Source organism: Bacillus rossius, chromosome 8 (assembly GCF_032445375.1).
Source record: "Bacillus rossius redtenbacheri isolate Brsri chromosome 8, Brsri_v3, whole genome shotgun sequence".
In the NCBI taxonomy this organism is placed as follows: Eukaryota; Metazoa; Arthropoda; class Insecta; order Phasmatodea; family Bacillidae; genus Bacillus; species Bacillus rossius.
Window position 1 is genome coordinate 38,855,733 of NC_086336.1, and position 23,688 is coordinate 38,879,420.

A 23,688-nucleotide genomic window follows, 5' to 3' on the forward strand; every position below is an offset into this window, starting at 1 on the left:
GTGACGAAAATTTAGCTAGCCGACCAGCAAGTCACAGGTAGATTTAGATGAAGGATGTTTTTGGGAATGAAATCCCTTATTATTCAACTACATACCTAGTGTATGACTAAGGACCCCGAAAAATGTTGAAGTGCATAATTCACGAAAAACTATGAAATTCCGAGGTTTTTAAGTTTTTTTAGAAATTCAAACATTTTTGTAGAAATGTAAAGTTTGGAGCGATATACAGTTGTTTCCACAAGTTGATCAATGCCATTTCTGAAAAAGTAATGTGGTAGGTCATAGATGTGTAACACAGGAAACAAATTTCAGTAACAAGTATTTCAATACATCTACTACATTACCAATTAATATTACATATTTATGAACTTCTCAAACATGATACTTCATTATTTTTCTAGGTTTTTTGTGCTGTGGGTTGTATCTTCATTATATCTTTTGTTATTTAGTTTTCAAGTGGAATCACTTTTTTTAGGCCTAGAAAAAATTGTTAATGGTATGAGAGAACGTGTAACAATGTTATTTATGTATGTTTAGCCCCGTTTCATTGTTTATGTTTACTTAAGTTGTTACTACGACACATAGAAAAGTACACATTGTGGACCTACCTACTTATCAGTAAGACGTTAAACTCCAATATTTATTCATAGCATTTAATTTTTTTCCCCTAGGTTCACGGACTCTCTTGTTGGTTCAAAACAACATTTGAAGAGGGTATGTCCATATATCATAGCAGACATGCTACATGAAATGGACATTCATAACATCCATCCATCTGTTAAGGTAAGTGCGGTTAGTAATGCAGAGGAATTGAATATTCTCTATTTGGATCCCAAATATGTGTGTGAATGTTAAGGATATAGATCATGTCAAAGGTTGGTTGTAACAATGGTGGAAAATTGTCAAACTGTGTTTTGTAAACAAGTTTCTGCATGATACAGCTTATATAAATTAATGATTTGTGTAAAAATGTGGTGAATATTTTTAGCTTATGAAGATATTGACTTACTTGGACTCAAACTACTGTTATACATCATTATACATAATTAGTTATGTAAGTTTGGAATTTGCTTGTACATGATACATCATTAAGAAGAACCTAAAAAAAATTCATAAAAGAAGATAACATTGAAAGATGAATAGTATCAATGTATGCGGCTGAGTGTGTTAGAGGTTATGTATTCGAAGATTCAATTATATGTCTAAAATTATACATTATACATACCTAAAATTTATGGAATTCCAATTTTGATCCTGATATTTGAGATTTGAATCTTCAGTGCCCATGATCATATTCCATACATTTTAGATAATGCTTATCTAACTTGTCTTGATGGATATATTTAGATACATAACCTTCAGATTATTTTATAAATGATCTTACAAATTTTCATTTACTACTTCAAAGAATAACAAACAATTTAAAAAATAGGGTATTCTAATTTCAGGTACACCAAGAGCCTCAAAATAAATTACTAACTTATGAGTGTCAGCATTATTTTTTTTTTACAGAAAAACTAAAATTAATGTATTTAATTTTTAAATATATTTAACACAATAAATAAAAGTAACTTACATATTTCAGAATAAATCAATACCTATATCAAGAAGTTTACAATAAAATTTATGCTTCGCAAGAATCTACCTACATTGGCAACGGGTGCATTTCATCAATTTTAATTGAATATTTTCAACAATAGCTACCTGATTTCTTCAATATTATGGCTAAAGGATCTATCAATTATAATCAAGAAGTCAATCAATGTTTATCCAGCGTGAGAACTGTAGAAGAATACCTACTCATACAAAGATACAAAGAAGAGTGTCGTTAATATTTTGAAATAACTATTAATAATCACAAAGGGAATATCAGAAAGGCCAGCCGAAGAAGGTAAATCTACTGCAGTCTATAAGTCATCGTTCCGGTGTTCAAATCCAGGAAAGAAGGAAAGCAGCAACGATCGTGCCGACCAGTTCGTCCAAAGTAAACGACGTCAGTTTGCTGAGTTATTCCGACTTGATAGTAGACGTTGGAAGGGCATTTTCAGTGTTCCACAGCCGATACTACAAGGACATTGTATTGAACACGACATAGAAAACAAGTTGTATTCATTCTTTGAACAAATAAGACGTATTTTAACAGTGTAACTTTTAGTCATAAACAATTTAAAATCATTTTTTCAATTTAAAGATGAAATATCGGTTTGGTGTTCAGTACACTAGGTTGTTAAGACAAATTTGTCTATTTTGAGAATTACAGTTAAAGATAGTTATTTTTGTTGGTTTCGGTTTGGTTGAGTAATTGTTATTTGAATTATCAGAAACTCGGATTTTTTTATTTATTTTATAGTTTATTAACATATGATAGTTAACTTTGTCAAGTTGTTATATAATAAATTACAGTATTCAAATGCTTTCAAAGTTTGATGTTAACACAAGATATTGTATGTACTTGTTTGCAGATTGCTTAATTTTGAGAAAAGATTACATTTTGTCTTGAATTTAACTTGTGTGCTAAACCAGTTATCCAGCCTGCTGCTGACTACAGTTGAGTTTAAATATAAGAGTCACACACGGTAGAGTAATTTTTTTAAGTAAAGTAATTATTTCATTAATTTGTAACGTTAATTAATATTTGACTAAAGAACTGAAAACTGTTCAAATGGTGTAATTCAATTGTTTTATTGTCAATTACTGTTTTGGTCTTAAATTTGAATGAAGATGATAAATTTAACATTCTGTAACAATATCATGTTCATGATTTAAAATTTGTTCCAAATTATTTATTCAGTTAGTTATTCAGACATAACAATGGCGCCCGGGTATACTTGAATGTGTGAAGACTCTGATTATCTGTAAGAATAAAAGTTGTTAAAAAGTAAAGACATAAGTTTCTTTGTTATAGACACAGCCACTGGTATAGTTTAAATTTTGTTTACAACTTACAGTTTAATACTGAATATATTTCAGAATCTTAAAACGATAGAAAAACGTTAAAATTTGCATTAACTCAAAACTTTATTTAATTAACAATGGTGTGCAAAACAAAATTTGTAGTGTAAATAAGCCCTATGATTGATTTATTACTTGAATAGAACTAATCTATCACTTTGGCAACAGTGTGGGCCATTTATCCTGTACTGAAAACTAAGAGTGAGATGCTCTATGCACACACTTTCAGTTGTTTGCAGTGCTGAACTGTTACTGTGTTGATGCTAGAACAGTGTAGCTGTCAATGCCATACTGCGGTAAGGCACTTTGGAGTTTGAGTAGAGTAAATGCCAACAATTGTAACCATATAAATTTTTGGAAAGAAGGATAAAATATTTTTTTTGGCAGTGTGCTTGTTGAAAGTAATGGTAAAAAGTCGTCACTTGAATCATTTTTGCAGGTACATTTCCAAAACTGTATCAACTGCCTGCTGTCCATGAGTGATGAGAATGAAGTCATGTTCTTGCTGCGAACCCTGAAACCAGCCGACCGCGAGCTCTTCAAGTCCTTGTACCAGAAATACAAGAAGCATTTCCAGTTTACTGGCAAGATTTAACTCGGCATTTCTTTGTGTAACGGTCATATATCTTCCAGGCATCCTCTGTTGCCTAAAAAACAAAACCCTGATGCAAAATGGCATTTGCAAACAGCATAAAAACTGCAAATGTGTAGGTGGTAAGCACATTCTGTAAAGTTTTGATAATTTAAGAGTCACTACCAAAAACACCTGCCAGTCAACGCATACTCTTCTTAGAATTTAGCCTCAAACCTTGGTGTGTGTGATATCCATTGTTGGCACCCATGTTCTGCACTGTGTTTGTTAAAAGTTTAAATTCGTATTCACATTCACGTGACTAAACAAATTTCTTATAATATGTTACATGCAGAGAAATTATCTCTGATAAATATTACCTATTCTTTAAAAACTTATTTAGCAAGTTAGTTTTGAAAATCTGGAAATATAAAGTGTTTTATCAGGCACCATTTTTTTATAGTTTAGAATTAATTCGGATACACAAGAACATGTTTCGATTATAGTAGGCATTGAAATAAAATAATAAGAATTCAAAAAATAATTGTGTAATCTGTTGTGTTGCCAAGTTCCCATATATGCAAAGGAAAGTGGTACAATATACTAACCAATCTTCACGATCCACTTATTCCTTCAAACTGAACTTTAGATCATAGGATGATGAGTTCAATGTAATGTAGTATCCAAAATTCTAAGATGTACTTACAAAAGTTACAAAATGTCAAACAATTACATGTTAACCAAAACAAAATCAGTACACATAACTCATGCAATGAACCAGCTAATCTGAATCACAAAATTAATGAGACAATCTGTGCAATAACCTCCGGGTAAACCTAACCAGCAAATTATAGTGCATGAAATTGTGAAAAACAAAATGTGACAACAAAATGTAATATTAAATCATCATTAATGTGTGTTTGTGAGTATAGAGAGAAATTAATTTTTTTTTGGATTCTACAGAAACAGACTGTAATATGCTTTACCCTTAAAATTAGAATACAATAGGTACTGGTGGTTCTACACAATAAATAATACCTGTGCTATTCTCCCCCTGACGTGGGCAGCCGAGTACCAGGTGTGTTCACGGCAAGGGGAAGGCACGCCCTCGCTGCCCATGTTATACGATGCACATTCAAACACATTTATACACTTACCCAGAACGACTTCATTATTATAGTTGAAAAAAAATATTGTGGTCGAAATGACCATAGCTCAAGAAGTATTTTAACACCCCACTTAACAAAATGACTTCATGAAAAGGCTAGTTGAGTTGTTATCTATGGCTTTAATGCTCAGTTATGGCTAGCTATGGCAAAAACAAATAATTAAGGCCTGAAACAGCATCTTTTAATCAATCAATATACCTAAAAGAAAATTGGTTGTCTGTAAAGTCGGTTTACGGACGATAGTTTGTGACGTCATAACAAAACATTGATGAAATGATTGCATACTTTTATGAATAAAATTGAATCATTTTTATTGAATTATCACTATTTTGTATGGATACAAAGAAGGAGTGAAATTAAATCTACAATTTAATTGATAAATTTACTTTTATTTGCACTCATCAATTCAAATATGTTTTTTTATTACTTTAACGAAGAGATTATTTTAAGCTTTTTCGCAATTACACATTTAAAGGCAAAGTTCGTTCATTGTGAAATTAAACGTAGAATTTAATAAAAATGCCCTTGCAGTTAATAAAATAAGTATTAGTAAGTTTAAGAAAGAATTTCGGCTTTAATCTCCAACCCAGACGCTCATGGTGCGCTGGGGCCGAGATTAAAATTTGTCGAGAATATTTTACGTTTTTATGTCTTCCAGTGCTCAAAATGATTTGCAATTGTGGCCCCGGGCACAAAATTTTATTTATAATTAATTAATAATAACGCCCCTCGTGATAAACGGAAAATATGTGTTAACGAGAGCCTGGTTCCCGCGGCAGCTGATAGAGAGCACGATTCGTTAGGTTCGCGTCTGTCACGGTAGATAATAGCACCGTAGGGGAATAATATTATTTCGTTGTTATAATACGGTTTTTTAACAAATACGTATCCCAAATACACCAAACTTATTTATAATGTTTACATTATTTTTTAAAACATTGTGCAAAAGATCCCGGTGTAATTTGAATTATTATGTGTAACTGTAAAACACCATTGTTCGTACAAAAACGTATTTGAAAATTCAACATTACTTTTAAATAACTGTACAGATTGTGCTGAAAATCAGTGGACGATCGTTAAATAATATAATATTAATACTATTGGCAAGTTGCAGTAACAACTTATATAATTATAATTTATTCTGATATAAGCCTATTGGTTATCATAATTAAGGCTAATAAGCTGTTCTAGTACAGTAGAACCCCTGCCATATACTTTTCAACAGAGGGCACAAAAATGGTGTATGATGCGGGAAAGTGTATGAAAAGGGAATGGCGATAATAAATTTTTTTTCAGTCGAGCATATCAGCACAATATCAGATTAAACTTAAATACATAATGTGTAAATAATTGCATTATATTAATGAAAGATATGAATTCATCATTATATATACATATAATAAAACCACCAGAAATGTAAAATACAGTCCATAATCAAGTAAAGCTGACATAAGAAACAGTGGCCTTACAAAATGTTGTGAAGTCCTTTCTTGGAAGGGGGGAATAGTCACCAAACCTAAATTAGAAATTTTAAAAAAATAGGCTATTTGTAAAAAGAAAATCAGAAATTTTTGCTTGTTTGTTTCATTGTACAAACAACTTTATGCAACAGAACAATTTTCAATAAAATTTTAACTTGAGAAACGTAAAATACAAACCAATTCGATCGTAAGAAAACAATAATAAACGGGTATATTCAGTTCAAAGATTAATGAATGCACAAAATATGAGATCCGTGCCTTGGTAAAGCGCGTGCACCATTTTCATAATCATTGCTAGTTTGCGCCACTAGTCTCGCTTGGTGCTGGCCATAGATGCTACTAGCGAAGTGCAGTCTTCCTGATACACACTATATCTATGGTGCCATAAAGTTATTTTCTTACGTTTGAAAAGGTAAACAATGAACGTTTTTCAAAACAAAAGCATTAAAACGTAGTTTATCAGGAGGAATATAACAAAAAAAAAAATTTAAAATTTTAGGACTTTTCCGCTTCGTAAAAACGTATGAAACGGGAAATTAATGATTTTATAAGTGTATGTTCCGGGAAAGTAAACCATTGTAAACATAGTACTTTCGGCGGGACCAAAATTAATCTGCGTATGACACGGGAAAATGTATGAAACGGGAACATATCATCGAGGTTCTACTGTAGTTGTATTTTGTACGATGGCGACTCAAAAATTAATTCAATACAAATGAACAAGCATTCCGGTATCGAAAAAATGTATTGAACTTACATTTTCGATACTCGATACTTTGCGATACCGTCAAGTATCGAAGGTATCGAGGTATCGAAAATCCCATCACTACTTCCTTGCCATTACAGTGGTAGAGATTGACACTTTTTTTTTTGATGTATGCCTAATATGAATCACTACTTTCAAATTTGTTTTGTTTAGTGACTTTTCTTTCTTATAAGATTTTGAAATCGAAACATTTTTTTTTTCTTGTAAGTGTGAAGAATCCACAAGGCCTATTTTTTCCCCTATTTTTCTTTTAAAAAGGTTTTTAAATCAGGATTTATTTGTTGCTAATATCAGGATCAAAACTTCTTGGCTTTTTTTTTTTTTAATAATAGTCCTTTCAAGTTAACATTGTCTGTTTCATATTTGCAAACAGAAACAGTTTCATTTTCAGGAGTGCAGGATTGTACATGTCATCATCAGTTAGATCCTGAATTTCCTAATATTTTCATAAGTTTCTCTGCAACAATTTTAGTACAAGACATAACATTTCAGTCCTACTTTATGATATGAACACGTTTTTTTAATTGCAATTTGTTTTACATTTGTAGGAAATCATCTTGAGCAACTATTGCGGCATTGGTGGTTACCGGTTCTAACTTATCACGGTACCTTGAATATTGATCCTAAGAAGAAAATCTATTGTGTTAATACCAAAACTGTCAAGGATTTAATTCCCTACAAGTTTGTTTATGGCCATTTATGCCCTAAAGTTAACAATAAACGAGTTCAGGTAATAATTATACTTGGCTACTTATTTCAAGTTTCATTAGAAAAATATCAATTGTACAGCAAAAACTGTTGTGACAAAGTTGATAATGGTTGAGATATTCAACAACAATCCCTCTTGAATTCAACATTGTGGCCAGTGCAACAGTATACCTTCCTCAAGGTTTTTTGAAATTAAAAAAAAAAATTACCATTTTTGTGTTTACATAAAAAAAATCCCAATGGAGCTATATAGGTATTTGTTCAGACTACAAAGCATTCAACAATGCTAATCCAGTATAAAAATAAAAACTTCCTTTGAACTGTGTCAAATATGTGAATTTGTACCTATAAATGCTTTGCAATGCATTTGCCCATACTCTAATGCTAAGCCAGCAATATTAATTTAAACCAACATGCTTATTCACAATGGTATACACACCATTACAGGGTAAACCATCAAACTAAAAAATTGCTGGGTGGTTACCTGAGAAATTTAGAGCATACTGTTATATCTTGATTTGTCCTGTACATTGCACGAGGCAATGACCCTACTGTACATAGGTAAGATATGGAGAAGTACGTAACACAATTTTGAAAATTACTATAAGAAAACTTCAGGCCACACAAAAGTACAATAACTGTAAACTGAGTTACCAACAAATGACTTTTATTCTTATTGTATAAATACAAATTTCTGCAGTGGACAATGTAAAACTTAAAGGTGGAATTTTCAATTATTCATATTAGGTACACATCTTGAAATTTTGTAAAGTGGGAGTTAATTAAGCCTAACCTACAACCAGCATTATTGGTAACAGCCACCAATCATCAAGTGAACAGATTTTTTTGTAAGGAATGTAAATCCCACCAACTTTAATGTATAAAATTATAAACTTAATCTGTTATGAACTTATTGTTTTCATAGTTTATATTTCATTTTCAGATGTGTACCAACTTACACTGGAAGTTCCAGTGACTACACGTATTACAATAACTATTCCCCATGTAAATTATAACACCACAATACAAGCATTCTTATAGCCTGATTTTGTGCTCTCTGAAATAAACAATCAAATGCATATTAATTAATGTTATCAATGAAAAATACTCTATGGTGACAAGTATCATGTAGTTGTCGCCATACAGTAAGAATATACATAGTTGCAGCTAAATACACCGAGTGCACCGAAACACGTAACATAATTTTTTTCCATTCAACACAAACTGACAGGCTAGTCAGGCGACACACAATAAAACATAATCACAGAAATAAAATTTACATTCTTCATATGGCTTCAGCAACTCCATGCGATAAATTCTATCCATAGCAAGCCATTCTGCTTGCCCAATCTCTAACAGTCTAAAGGTAGATGTTTACCACTTACACGACACTCTACTTGCACTATAAGTAATAAACTATGCTCATATCCATTACAATGATCTGATCAGTACACAAAGGACCAATATCTGAAAATTCCCTTACCACAGGACAGTAAGACAGATGTAAATAGAACACATTCTCGCTACACATTATACAAGGAAAGTCTCAGTGGAGCGCTATCAAGGTTTATATCTTCCATCCCCTTTCATCACATCTCGCAACTAGTACTATTAGCATTGGTAAAATAAATGCTTCCTGGTGTCAGGTGGGTGATGGCCACTACCAAAGTTACTTTGGGCCACGTGTTAACCCCTAGCAGAAAATTTTAATAAAGTACAACAGTACAGATAAGACACCACACAAATGTCTCGAGATAAACATTATAATGGAGTACAGCAGAGCCCCATTCAGCACAAGCTTACAGTAATGAGTCGTAAACGTTAACTGCTGCAGTTACAGGCAGTGATCTCAAGAGCTGTTACACAAGTATGATTATGTTATTTTAGTTACCAAGACAAGAACATGGTAAATCTACATTGTAGCCCTCATGATTTGGATAGTGTTATTATTAGCCACAGGTTGTTCCCCTGAGGAGAGTGCTCTCTGCAGCAACTGAAGATCGCCTGACGCTGCGCGACGGTCACTTCAAGTCCCGCCTTTGGGGGCAGGCCCCTCCCTCAGCTGCTTCTGCTGCTCCAGGAGCCTCTCGAGGGGCGACGGGCCCGGCCCGGACCACAGCGACTGCAACACGGCAAGCGTCGTTCGTACCTCCCGCACCAGCTCTCCATTCTCTGGCCTGTTGGACAGCGGCACTAACAGGGAACTCAAGTGCGTACCTGCTGGCCGATGGCGAGTGCATTCTTGCTGGCGACTCCGATCATGCCTGTGGTCACGTCCGAGCCACCGTAGCTGTGGATGGTCCACGAAGGCGAACTGAACAGGGAGTAAGTGCTCGTGGTGTCTCCCGCAAGAGAAGAAAATGTGCCTTCTTGCGGCAACAATTTGCTGCTTCCCTGAAGAGATGGTTTACTGCTCTGGTGCTGCAACACAAGACACATCATTCATCCCATAAAATTAAAATATTTTTAGAAATTTTTGATTCTGACCAGAAGATACTGTAGTCTCATATCAACAACATAGTTCACACATTTCTAATAATTTTAACAGAAATACAAGCTTAAATATACTACTACGAATGTTAAAAAGGAGTGGAGACAATGTACCTCCTTGAGGAACACCAGAACAAGTCTTATAATAAAATGAACTACAGTTGTTGATCGAACCCAAAAAACTTAAATTTTTGAGGTAACTTGAAAACCAATTTACATAGTTAAGGCATAGACCAAAACTGGATACTATAACAAGTAATAATGAGTGATTCACAGTATCAAAAGGTTTGGCTAGATCGAAAAAACAGGCATTGGCCTGTCCCATGTTTATTACTTTATTCAAGATAGGATTAATAAAAGTAATTAGGTTAGTGGATGTTGACATACGTGATCTGAAGCCATGTTGATTACATGAAAGACTTATTGCTAATTTCCAATTTGAAATTTTTTTTTTGAGAACCCATTAAGTAAAGAAACTGGACGATAATAAGAGATGTTAAGTTTCGTTCCGCTTTTGTGAATAGGAATCACCTTGGCTATTTTCCATTTGCTGGGTTAAATTTGGGATTTCAAACTCGAGTTAAGGATATGTTGCAATAAAGGTGCTAATATATGGGAAGAAACTTCAAAATAAAATTTGGTATACCATCTGGTCCGGTTGATATTAAGGTTTTTAAGGCCTTGATGCCCCAGAGTACAAGGCTTTCAGAGATAGAGGTCATAGGAATAGAATCAAGTTATAAATCAGACTTAGAAAGTTGAGAATTAAAACATTTAGATATGTAGACATTAGAAATATACCATGCAAATTCATTAGGAAACACAGTTGGATCACTTGATATTGTACCATTAATTTTAAGATAATGATGTTCAAAATAGCCTTCTTTCATGATTTTTACATATCTCCAAATATATTTGGGATTATGTATTCGTTGTCTAGGTCCAATTAATTTGATCACATTTAATTAACATTATCACTTATTTGTGATGGTGGAGAATTGCATGTAGTAAAACATATTACTGGTTATTCTGTATAGTTTATGAAAGTGCTTCTTAGATTTCAGTGTGTGGATCAGCTACTTAGAAAACCAGCCTGGGTATTTTCTGGCCTTTCTTGATATAGTTGGAATAAAAATATTAACTTTTTCACATATACGATTATTTAATTGTTCAGCAAGGTCATTAACACCAGAAGATTATAAAAATCTGACTAATAGTCATAATTTTTATAATTTTTAAACTGTCTAAATTAATAACAATGTTTAATGCTGGATGATGTAAGTCTCCTTTAATGAGTACAACAAAGTGATTTACTAGACACTGAAAATTATACCAAGGTTAAAAGTAAAATTAAGAAGATATTGAGCCCAGGTTTTAATGTGTTTATGCAAGATGATATTCGAATGACGGATGTCCGTAAAGTAGGTACCGTTTCGTCATTAAAAAAAATAAACTCATGAGAAAAAGTGTATACTGTCAGTTTTAGTTTACTATCTATATATCTACTTCACATTTTCTCATAATCACCATTCAGTTTCAAGCACTTTACGTAATGCTGCACCAGTTTCGTGTGTTACAAATTAAAAATATAGTTTTTTTTTGTATTTAAAGTAAAGACATAAATGTTGTCACTAAGAACACCCTTTGTGCTTTAAATTAAAATTATCATTCAATTTGTAATTTATTATTTGTAATCATCATTCAATTTGAAATATGTAACTCAGTGGTCTGAGATTTCTTTTAGATCTCAAGCTTAAAGATTGAACTCACTATCGGACATTTATAATTTTTGTTAAAATCAATCGAGACAAAGCAATATATTTGAATAGTGTTGAAAGCTTGAAACGCTTGTTTTTCAACATAATGACGTATTCTTCACACACACACACACACACAAAATATTATTCAGTTACTTTGCTTAAGTATTTTGGAGTTCTAATGAATATTTGCTATTTTGAATTACAACTAATTGTCAGTTTATGTGTAAAGATAGTAGACACCACTTAAAACTGTGCCATTACATATGTTCAGATACAAGAAAGTAAATATTTATCCTTCAGTAAAATAAATTTAGATTTCAATATTTAAACCATCATGTCTATTTATTTTAAACCATTTGTTTTGTCTTTTACATGACACGTCTGAATAAGTTATATCAAGTACGTCGTATAGGTAGTTTCACAAGACACAAGATGTCCATATGATGACTACCCTATTTTATCACATATTCGTCGCATGTGCATAATCGTCACACCCATATTTTAGGACGTCAAAATTTGGATAAAAAATAACTTGTGTAAAAGTCGCATGATGTGTTTGGTCCCGCTATTAGTTTCCGAGCGCTTTGTGTGGGTATTTTTTCTGTATAAAACAATGTATTTTAAAGTAGAAATCTAATATTTATTCGGACTCACCACTTATTTAATTAACGGAAATACGAAGTTGTCTAATGTGTAAATTTTCTTTTAAAGATGTTTTTTAAAAATATAACCTTTATCTTTTTGTTTGCGTCGCCGCGGTGTACCACTTACAAAAATGTAGCCAGTGCTAGTTGGCATCATTCATGTTTTGTTATGTTGCTTCCTGTATAGAGCGCACAAACGTAGTCGAATATCGATATCTTCCGATTCATGCAATGTGAGCTCTGTCAAGTGCCGAGTTAACTACATTTGATAGCCTGCACACTTTCGTGGCAAGTGTGTACTACGACGATAGTTACGCGTTAGTTCACGTCACAGATTCATAGGCATGTGCGAATGATAAATTTTCGTTGTGAATCAAAGTGCGAAGCGAATAGTAACTATTTATGCGAAGTCGAATCGAATGTGAATAGTTGCATTTGACAGGCAAAAAAATTCTCTTAATTCTTTTTAACTCAACTTCCAAAATCCATTATTAAAGTGTCTCACCTTAAAAAACTGCAGTTTTAATCTGTTTTATTTAAAAACATGGTAAAAACACCAATTGCTCTACATGCTGAGGAAGCAAGTTTTCTCTTCGTGCTGAAACAACATTCCCAGCTGCTGAAAAGAGACGCTCTGAATTTACTTGTGTGGCAGGAACCTCCAGATACTTTAGCGCTACTTAGGATGAATATTGGTACTTTGTGCCTTCATTTTTCCACCAATACAATGGATTCTCATGTCTGCTGATGCGGGGTTCTTTTAAGTACAGTCGTACATCTTCTTCTCCATCATAATCTTTATTGTCTTCCGTTGGAATACTGTCCAAGACAGCCTATAAAAAAGACGTTGGTGCAGAGCTGGAAATGCTAGATTTAACTTCCTGTAACTGCATGTATGGAATCAGTTTTCATACTTTTAATTTCCGTCAAAAGAATGGCTTGTGATTCCATTGTTGATAGAAGAACACCTTTAAATCTAGGATCTACCAACATTGCAGCACGTTGTAGGGGCTCTTGCATATAGTTTGGAAACCTCGACTTACGGTTTTTATGCAATGCTCTGGCAGCGATGTGCGATTCGAGGTTACAAAGAAGACAGTGAAGTACTGGAATGATCATAGACAATGTTGGGTTAAGTGTTACCACTCATTTCTTCTGTGGCCTCTGCAAGTGGTTGTAAAACTTGAACAAAGTTCTCAGCAAGTTTCCATTCCACTGCGATCAGCATGTCTGTATTACCAGAGTTCACGGGTTCGGCAACAAGAGCAGGTTTCATTTCCAGCATTCTCTTGAGCATTTGGTACTCTATGAGCACCAACATGTATCAACATGCTGAATTACCTCTAGTTTAGGCATGTTCAACTGCTCCTGGAGTGTGTGTAGTCTTTTCCTAGCACGAGTGCTTCTTCGGTAATGACCAACTGTACTCCTGGCCTTACTAAGAAGTGTATTTGAACCTGGGCAATCATTCTTGCTGTTTTCAATTGAAATTTGAAGGGTATGAGCAAAACATGATCTTGAACCATCTCTAAATAATTATGCAGAAGCCTGTCTGGAATTATGACCATCGTCAGTGATACAAAATAATGGTATAGGTGACACTGCTGGGTCGATTCCCCAGTCAATGAGAACATTTTATAGGGTAGCAGCCACATGAACACTTGTATGGGATTCATTTACAACAGTGTTGCTCATTTTAAATGACACAGAAGTAAAGTTGGGTCGGCAGGGGTGCAATAACTAAATTTCCAAAAGGGGGGGGGGGGCAATATAACTTTTTATAAAGAATCATCGATCCCCCCTATTGAATTTGTATTTCAAGGTGGAAAATGGTGCTATTTAAGCAGTTTTATTATCTAAAAATTGATTACACAGCACTTTCTTTGCCCTGTTGGCCCCCACTTCAAGGTTTCAGAGGAGGGGGGGGGGGGGGGCAAAATACCCTTGCCCCCCCCCCCCCTCCCCCTTGTTGCGCCCCTGCGGGTCGGAGATAATTGCAGGTAAGTCTGATGTAACTGTCCGTTGAACATGAAGTCCAGCTATCAGATGTAAATCTTGTACAAGCATTTCCTTGAGGGTTTCCCCCCCCCCCCCCCCCCCTCATAAAGTGCTGATATGTAATGTTCAGAGAAAGTAGTTTTGCATGGTACTGTATATGTAGGTGCAACATGTTTGTGTCCCATTAACTCTTGAAACCCACGCCCTTCTACAAACTCATTAGGCAAAAGTTCTGTTGCCAACATTTTGGCAATTTGTTTTGTAATACTTTGTGCTTTAGGATCTGTTGGTGACATCTTCTGTGTACTTCTGAACATATTCAATAAAATAGACTGCAGAAGTTTCTTCAAGTTTGTGAATTTTTTCTTTATCTTTCAATAGCTCCTTGTACAACAGTATGTTTTGCCCCCAAATGGTTCTGGAGTGTCATTGTAGTGCCTGCAAGAAATATATTTTTTTTTATATGTCTTACTCATTTTCTTGAGAAAATGATTTCTTTTGCACAATCAATATAACATATAAAATGTACTAGATATGTTTTTAAATAAGAAAAATTGATATTTTAAATATTTTAACACAGGGCATTCAACTGTTCCCATGTTTTAAATGGAAATCATCTGTAATAACGAAACTGCCCTCAGATGGCAATTAAAAATAGTGCAATACTCTAGAATAGATATTCTTCTGAAAAACAACATTATAGAAATTTTATTTTTGAGACTCTCTCATTTTAGTTGATGACTCTGGTAAACTGCATTGCAGTATTTCAAATTGTTAATCGGTCGTTTGCAGTTTTAACGTTTTAATATTTGATTAGGTTAGGTTAGGCTAGCTTAGCTACATTTAAGTTATTCTAAATTATTTTAATGGGTGGTTAGGGTGTTAACATATAAAATAGGCCCCATTGTTTAAATGCTTGAACCATTGGTTAGGTAAGCTTAGCTACAAATTAAAATACTGTCAGTTGGCATTCATTGATTTAGATTAGGTTAGCAACATTAAAAATTCTTATTTGTGTTTTTAGGACAAATAGTAGCCTACTCAAAAATACCATTTTCTGTATTTTTTAATTTTTTGGATTAGCTCTAACCATATTAGAAAAACACCAAAATTAGAATAATTATTTATTCCACAGATCACTAAAGTCTAATAATATGTATTTGCTACTTTTTCATCCATATAAAAATACTACACAAAAAAACTAAAAACTAGCGATAATTGCTATATATGTGTCGGTATTGTAGAAAGATAGTAAAATTTCCAAATTCGCTATCTAAACAATATCAATCTACCACACACACATTAACACTGTTTTATAGCAAATTACTTCATCTACTTTATTATGAACGTTACGACGAAAATCTTGTCTAAAAGTAGTCAACATGAAACATTATTAGTTTGAAGGCATAAGAAAACCAATGAAAAAAATTCATTTCAAGAGTGGTCGCAACGTGACATAATTGCGTTTTTAATTTGTCTGTTTTACCGCTGGATATTGCATTACAATCGAAGAACAGTTATTACCACGCATATAATAAATTACATCGCTGTGTACGACCTACAAATTATCAAAACAATACAATTATCATTGTAACATAACCTACCACGCGGGCATTTGAACAATTGTACAATTGTTTGCATTTATCGCATTGTGCGGAACAATCACCAACATATGTGAAAAAAATTCCATATTGCATTACGTTTTTTCCTTTTGAAGGTATTTCTCTAGATAATGATGAACCCTCTGCGCCTTTATCCATTTATAATTTCGTTAGATGAAATTAATAAGCCCGGTAGGCGACACATGCTGCAATAGGTTAGGTAACTCTTTAGAGTAATCGATTGTGAAGTCACATTCGTGCGAGAGGTCAATCTTCCAAAGTTAACAGAGAATAAATTGTACGTGCGACGTAAAGACTTGAATGATATGTTTAATGCGAATAGTTCATATCGTTTCGAAGTGTTATCGAATATTAAAAAAACTTCAAATTTGTTTGTACTATCGAAGCTTCGCTCATGCCTACAGATTCAAGTGGCTTGCGTTCAGGTCACAGATTTTGTTTTTCTATTTAAAGTTGAAGAAAGGTTTTTGTGGCATGACTTATTAATATAAATTGTTTGGCGTGCTCTTGTATACTCCACTTTTTTTTAAATAAACGTACTTTCCATGAACAGGTTTTGTTTTTATGAATAACTTTACCCAACAAAAAAAAAGTTTTTTTCAGCATAAACGTTGCACCCCTACTTTTCAAACTTGATTTTAGTATAAAATGTGCGACAATTATGCGAGAAAACACTGTTAACTATAAAACCATTAGCTGATATTAAATTGTAATTAATTAATTAATTCTCGAAGTAAGGGACCAAGTTCAGTAAAGTCATGTTTACGAGGCGTTGTGATGCTGTTGACATGTGCCGATGAGTCACACGGTTATGTGTATGACTTGAGTTATTGTCGACTGACGTACTATTCCAATTGATGTCCTATGGTCAGGTGAAGTGAAATGCCACCCCGTAAGAATTTATATTATTATCGCAGTTCTACGAGTCTATGGACTTAAGGCATGAGAACATGCATCTGTAACATAAGAAATAGCAATATTGATACGTAGTTGTAACACAACATGCAATCCTGTGAATATATGCAACTACAAGGCAACATACAACAAAGGTTGACCTGATTGAGAAAAGGCAAAACACTGCATAGATGATTTTGTTGCCCTAATTATAAACACTCATTTCTTTATATGAATTATTCTTTACACTGCTTCTTTTATCTCAGTAGATAACCTATCGTTAGATTAGTACCCTCCTCTGGATACACACAATTAAGCATGGATTTACTTCGCAAGTATTAACCTGACTAGATTCCAAATATTTATAATTTATCCAAACAAAGGTCCTAACAGCATTTTGGATTTGGTATTTCACACAAGTGTACGATGTACATGACAAACACTGGAATAACAAATTTATGTAGATATAGCATAAACAAATAGCGCAAATTGCAGGGAGCAAATTAAACGCGAGTTGTGATCAACAGGAATATATTGAATTGCGTCAAATGAGGTTAAAACAGGAGTGAATAAAATGGTGCACATGACTGAAAATCAAAATTGTGGTTCTACTGTAACAGTGTGTGAAACTGTGAAACTTCCCGTCAGGAAATGGGACCTGACCATACAGCACACGACATGTACCTCAGATTCCTGACCGCTGAACACGGACAGGTGCGCGGTGTCGATGTGCGAGTGCGGTTGCTGGTAGAGCCTGGCGCTGTGCGGGGAGAACACCACCGCCTGGCCGCCGTACGGGTCCAGGCCCCCCAGCTGCCTGGCCGCCCAGCCGCTCGCGTCGCGCCCGAACGCGCTCTGGTCCTCGCACGGCATCCTCTGCTGCCCGGCCCACCACTGCTCGTCCCGCCAGGGCGTCGCGGGGGCGAAGGAGGGCTGGCGGACCGGCGGGAACAAAGAGCTGACGGGGGCGGGCGGCGGAGGCTGTCGGAACTGTATGGGCGGAGGAGGGACGGAGAAGTTTGAAGGGAATGACGGCAAGGGAACGTCGTGTCGCTGGCGGAGGTAACCGGCCGTGGTCGGCGCGAGGGACTGCCTCGAGGGATTCTGCTGAGACCACGCTATCGACACTTTGGTCTCGTCAGCCGGTGGACATGCTTGGGGGGAAATGCTGGGAGATGGAGTCTTGAAAGTAACCTGCAATAGAATAAAAAATGTTTTAAAGTTTCTGCTACTATTTATAACAAAATAATCTAGTATCAAAATTAAATCTATTTCACAAAATCATCATTTATTGTAAATGAGTCTAAATAATATCTGAACTTGAGCGATCCTTAAAAAACCATTCTTCCTAACCTATGGTACAGGAGATTGAGGTATGTTAAAACATTTTGCTCCAACTTGAGGTTTCATAAACTTCTCTCATTAACTGAATTCACTTACAGGGAGCTGAAATGGGTGAAGATTATTAAATAATTACCCTCTATTTCAGAGTAAAAATTATATAAAAAATTTAAATTGTGTTCAAGTTATATTATATAAAATTACGTGTGTAAGAAAATGGTAGATAAAGGAGTAAAAGTTGGTAGATTAAGAGTCAATAATAACTATTAGATAAATTAAAAATAAAAATTCTACATAAATTTTTGTAAAATGCAGTAGTTACAAGCCTATTATTGGTTACCTAACAAACAAGCACACACATGCACACACAAAGCATCCATTACCAACATTATTATAAAACTGACTTTTGGGTAATCATAACAGCATATTTTCTTAACTTTTTAAAATCATATGCATTTTTTATAATATCAAGAGTTGTTAATAACTGAAATATAATTGGTGTTCGAATAATTAAGAACATAAAATTTTGTGAAAACCAAACTCTTTGCAAAGGCCCCATATAACATTAAATAGGTTATAGATTTGACGAATGCTCATTGTCAAGGCAACACACTAGCAAAGGAAACATTTTATCTTTGCTATTATTCTCTATTCTTTTTTATCATTGTGACGTCACAAGACCAATGTCGTAGACACAGAAAAAATTTAAGCAGGTGAATAAATTTATATTTGACTCTAAATTAAAGGGAAAAAAAATAAATACAAAAGCAACTACTCACTATATAAAATTGGACAAAATGATGTTAAAAAATTGATTTCACCTTTCAAAGTACAGGAAAGCTTCACTATAAAGAACATGAAGGGACCAAAAAATAGTTGAGTTTGTTATACTGAAGTTCTTTATACTGAAACATAAGCATTGTTATAAATATGTATACCGATAAACACATGAAACACCTTAAGTGTTTTAAGGTTCAGTATCTCAGTCATTAGTCTATGGCCGCTTGAAGAACCTGTTCACATACTCTCTGCTGATGCTTTGTCTATGGTCAGGAGACACATTGTAGGCAGAGCTGCCAACCTCAAATCACACCCATCAGTAATGACAATTATATGAAAAAAGTACGCGTAAATCATGCACAATAAATTTTTCCTGAGGAATTATGACACACACAAGAGAAAACAAAGGACAATAATATGCAAAAAAAAATGAAAAATGTAGGCCTATGTATATGAATACAATGAAAATTAATGAATCGAAGAAAAAAAACTATTTGAACAATACAATCATCTGAATATGTAAGAAATGTCATTAATTTTACAGGAAATTTTCAACCTTCAATTCAAAGTATTCAAAGTTATACTTTTGAACAACAATTGTCTTTTTATTTGCTTCTTTTATCCTGGTTGGATAAGAACTGTCTTATAAACAAACAACAGAAGACAAACAAAAGAACTTGTAAACAATAACTCTGTGTTCGTTACTTTCGTTTTTTCAGATGTAGCGAAAAAACTACGATATTGATTTATTGCTCGTCATGACTATAAAATGTTCTGCCTGTTTCTTTAATTCAATGTGCCTTCTACAGTCATCCCTTCCACCATGTGTAATCGAAAAGTCAAACGTGCATACATTACAAAACGCGTGGTGTTCCAAAACATTTGAAGACGACAAGCATGGCCATTCTTTTGAATAGTTAGGTCTTAGGTCGAAAGTTTTGAAGAATTGCGTTCTTTTTTTTATCCCCCAGATACACGCTTCATTTCTACAACCGGCCGGTAGCCTACAACTCACGTAGTTTCGGTTTCCTACCACGTTCGTGCAACTTTGGATTTCTCTCAAAAATTGAAATTAAAAAAATCGAAGGGTTGGGTTAGGTTAGTCACAACATGCTTGTTTTCGTTGATTTAGCGGCTGAAGTGGCGTTAATACCGAAACGCAAAACTTCGGAAATCTTCGGAAATTCTTGCAGGGAACCGAAACTACGTGAGTTGTAGGCTTCCCACAACCGGCACTGAAGAACACAACACTATTGAAAAAAGGAAAAAAATTTCACGTCTGTAGACACGACAAAAACAATATGGTGAAAAAAATGAATTTCAAGAAATAAATTAAAACAACACAGGTTAGCCAAAGTACCGTACAAAAATTATCGTGATGTAAGTAGCCAACAAACGAAAAGTCCGAGAATATGTACTATTTGTATCGTACAACGGACGTAATACCATTCCATTACTATTTCAAAACACGAGAATTAATCTACTCATGTCAACAGTACATGCGCACACATACTAGTTCCGTTATTGTTTTTGTTTACGTACACGCTGTTACGTTTGAATAAGAAAATTTCAAATAAAGTACAAGTTTTTGGATGGTAATTTTTTTCAAAATTTGCCTCAAGGTTGTTCGTTCAAGTGAATATTTTTGTTTCAGGAAGAAACGGACAGTCGTAAAATTCGTTAAGATGAAATAAAATTCAAGGTTATTATATACGTTTTTGGCGGGACCAAACAATGAGTTCGGTTAAGTGAAGTGTTCGTTTAACTGAAGTTCGTTGTACTGGTGCTTTCCTGTAGTTCAAATTCACAATTCAAAATTTTTCATTGTTATAACTATTTTATACACCATTTAAAAAAGAATGTCACTGCAAGAAAGTTTATATTTTTCTGAGTAAATTAAAATAAATAATTTTATTAAATTTTCAGCCTGCTACGATTTTTTTAAGTTGCACACATCATTCCTCAACTTATAACCACCCTAACTCTTTTAATTTTAATAATATCAAAAAAAGTAAAAATATTTTTTATGTAAAATTTTATGTTTTGTAATTTTTTTTCTGAACTTTTTATTCTATCTTTTATCATTTTGGAATAATCTTAAAAAAGTACTTTAATTTTTTTTCCATTCCTTCTCAGGGGTTGAATTTTTTTTTTAATTTATCATTTTCTAATACTTAGTCACTTATATCAAAAATTCCTGTATTTCCTCCAAAAGTTTGATTTAAAGACCTATTTAATTGGACTAATAACTTGCCTGTGGGAAAAGCAGAAGTTGAACATACTTCTCTTGTACCACTGTATGTAGGACATGATGTAGACTTACAATGATAACGATAACACATTATACTCGATCACTGATCAACAATAAATCTTATTAAATGTAAATTGCCTCTTCATGCTTAGGACAATCTGAACTATGCAGTACACTAAAGGGATTTAGAATACAAAACCAGCCAGCTTCTGGAAAGAAGTCTGCGTGGAGTTATGCACTCTTCAATCCAGCACCACGGCCGTGCCGGATTAGCGATTTCGCCGGACTATAACAGGTCAACGTAGTTCTAGTACATAGTGATAAACAACGTTAGTACACTTGAAAATTATATTTAAAACAAGTATTAAATAAGGGTCTTATTGCAAGAAAACATACCCAATGTGTCCATGATTCACAAAAAATAATTACACATCATAAACAAACATTTGAGTGCCACAGAATAGGTTTTGAACGTGTCAAAGTGAAGCATGCCAGACCGTACAACCAACTCACCTTGTTGGGCTTGTCTGGCAGGGGGACATGCTCGGGTTCACCCTGCTGCAGAGACTTCCTCATGATGGCCTGCATGGCCACGTTCTGACGGCCCTTCCTCTGTCCGTTGCTCTGGCCCCACACCCCTTCCCCCTGCTCCTTCTCGCGAGCTTTCTCCAGCGACCCCTGGGGCTTCAATATCCCAGCACGCTTCTCTGCACAGTACAGTCACTCGTTTCGTTAGATCTAGTGGGACTGAAGCCCATCTGCTAACCAAAACACTAGTTAATATTACAATTTTTAAAAAATCAATATTAAAGAAAATAATTTTAAGAATTTACTATGCTAAATGTACCATAATTGTACAAATATAGATCAACTTGAAATATGAGTTGATCCCAAAGTTTTGGTACCATAAAAACGCAAAAACTATAACTCACCACCAAAATATTTTGTTATAAAAAACAAAGAAGTACTGTACCTAAATATAAAATTTGGTACAAATATTTTTTATTTTGATTGTGCATACATGACTAGCTATGAGAAATAAATAAATAGGATGCAAAACATGAGCAACTACAAATAATTCCAATGTTGTAATTTTATTCATTTTTCACATTACCACAAAACCACAATATTGCAATTGTATATAACAGGTCTGATAGGTAGGATGAGTTCTTATTGAAATTATAAGCAGATTGTATATTTGTTTGAAATGAATTAGAATGAAAGACCGAAAGATGGCAGATGCATTGTAAGTATGGTTCATAAATTTTATAAGATAATATGTAATGTCAAACTACGTCTTCAAAGATGACTCTAAGTAACACTAACAGAATTTCTACGAAGCATAGTATTAAATTGGTAAATTTATAGCCATTATTTAGTGTTCATCATGTTGAAGTTTAAAGATTGTACTAATACTTCAATTAATCGTCAACGAAATGGAGTACGAACTAATACATTCTTCTAAAAGCAATGAGTTGAATGTAATATAATATTTTATTAGTTAATAGTTTATCAGGAGGAATATAACAAAAAATTTTGTGCATTTTAGGACTTTTCCGCTTCGTAAAAACGGATGAAATGGGAAATTAATGATTTTATAAGTGTATGTTCCGGGAAAGTAAACCATTGTAAATATAGTACTTTCGGCGGGACCAAAATTAATCTGCGTATGACACGGGAAAATGTATGAAACAGGAACGTATCTTCGAGGTTCTACTGTAGTTGTATTTTGTACGATGGCGACTCAAAACTTAATTCAATACAAATGAACAAGCATTCCGGTATCGAAAAATGTATCGAACTTACAGTTTCGATACTCGATACTTTGCGATACCGTCAAGTATCGAAGGTATCGAGGTATCGAAGTATCGAAAATCCCATCACTAATTTTCAGGGATCATCTTATTTTCGGGTCCCTAAATAAGGCAACTTTATTAGTTTCATGAAATAGATTTTCCAAATCAGCACATGATAATGTAATGTATTTTTATTTCCTTTATACACATATATAAACTACAAAATTTTGAGAAATAATAATAGTATAAGTACAAAGATAAACATAAATAAGCCTAGTAAAATATTGTTGCGTGTTGAATTTTTGTATTTACTACATTCACGACAATATTTTTGTTCAAATTTTTTCCCTCGAATCTATAATCTTGCAATATTAAAGATTCAGTGAGATTCTAGGATTTGAGGATTTGATCAGTCTATCCTTAAAACCAAATTCAGAAGTAGTAATGTAAGTAAATCATGTAATA

At 33.9% G+C, this 23,688-nt stretch overlaps 2 protein-coding genes across 3 annotated transcripts in view; one reads left to right on the plus strand and one right to left on the minus strand.

Annotated features, from left to right (window-relative positions):
• The window catches only part of LOC134534764 (uncharacterized), a 57,277-nt gene extending 53,213 nt beyond the window's left edge, over positions 1–4,064 (plus strand). For both annotated transcript variants that reach the window (XM_063373303.1, XM_063373304.1), the window contains exons 13-14: positions 672–783; positions 3,392–4,064. In XM_063373303.1, coding sequence (XP_063229373.1) covers positions 672–783; positions 3,392–3,547 — 268 coding nt within the window. In that variant the 3' untranslated portion in view covers positions 3,548–4,064. The remainder of the gene's footprint in view (positions 1–671; positions 784–3,391) is intronic.
• Positions 4,065–8,297: 4,233 nt separating this feature from the next.
• Positions 8,298–23,688, minus strand: part of LOC134534765 (nonsense-mediated mRNA decay factor SMG7-like) — a 63,417-nt gene continuing 48,026 nt past the window's right edge. The window contains exons 14-17 of the mRNA XM_063373305.1: positions 21,941–22,134; positions 17,740–18,249; positions 9,865–10,068; positions 8,298–9,769 (exon numbers count right to left, since the gene is read on the minus strand). Coding sequence (XP_063229375.1) covers positions 9,674–9,769; positions 9,865–10,068; positions 17,740–18,249; positions 21,941–22,134 — 1,004 coding nt within the window. The 3' untranslated portion in view covers positions 8,298–9,673. The remainder of the gene's footprint in view (positions 9,770–9,864; positions 10,069–17,739; positions 18,250–21,940; positions 22,135–23,688) is intronic.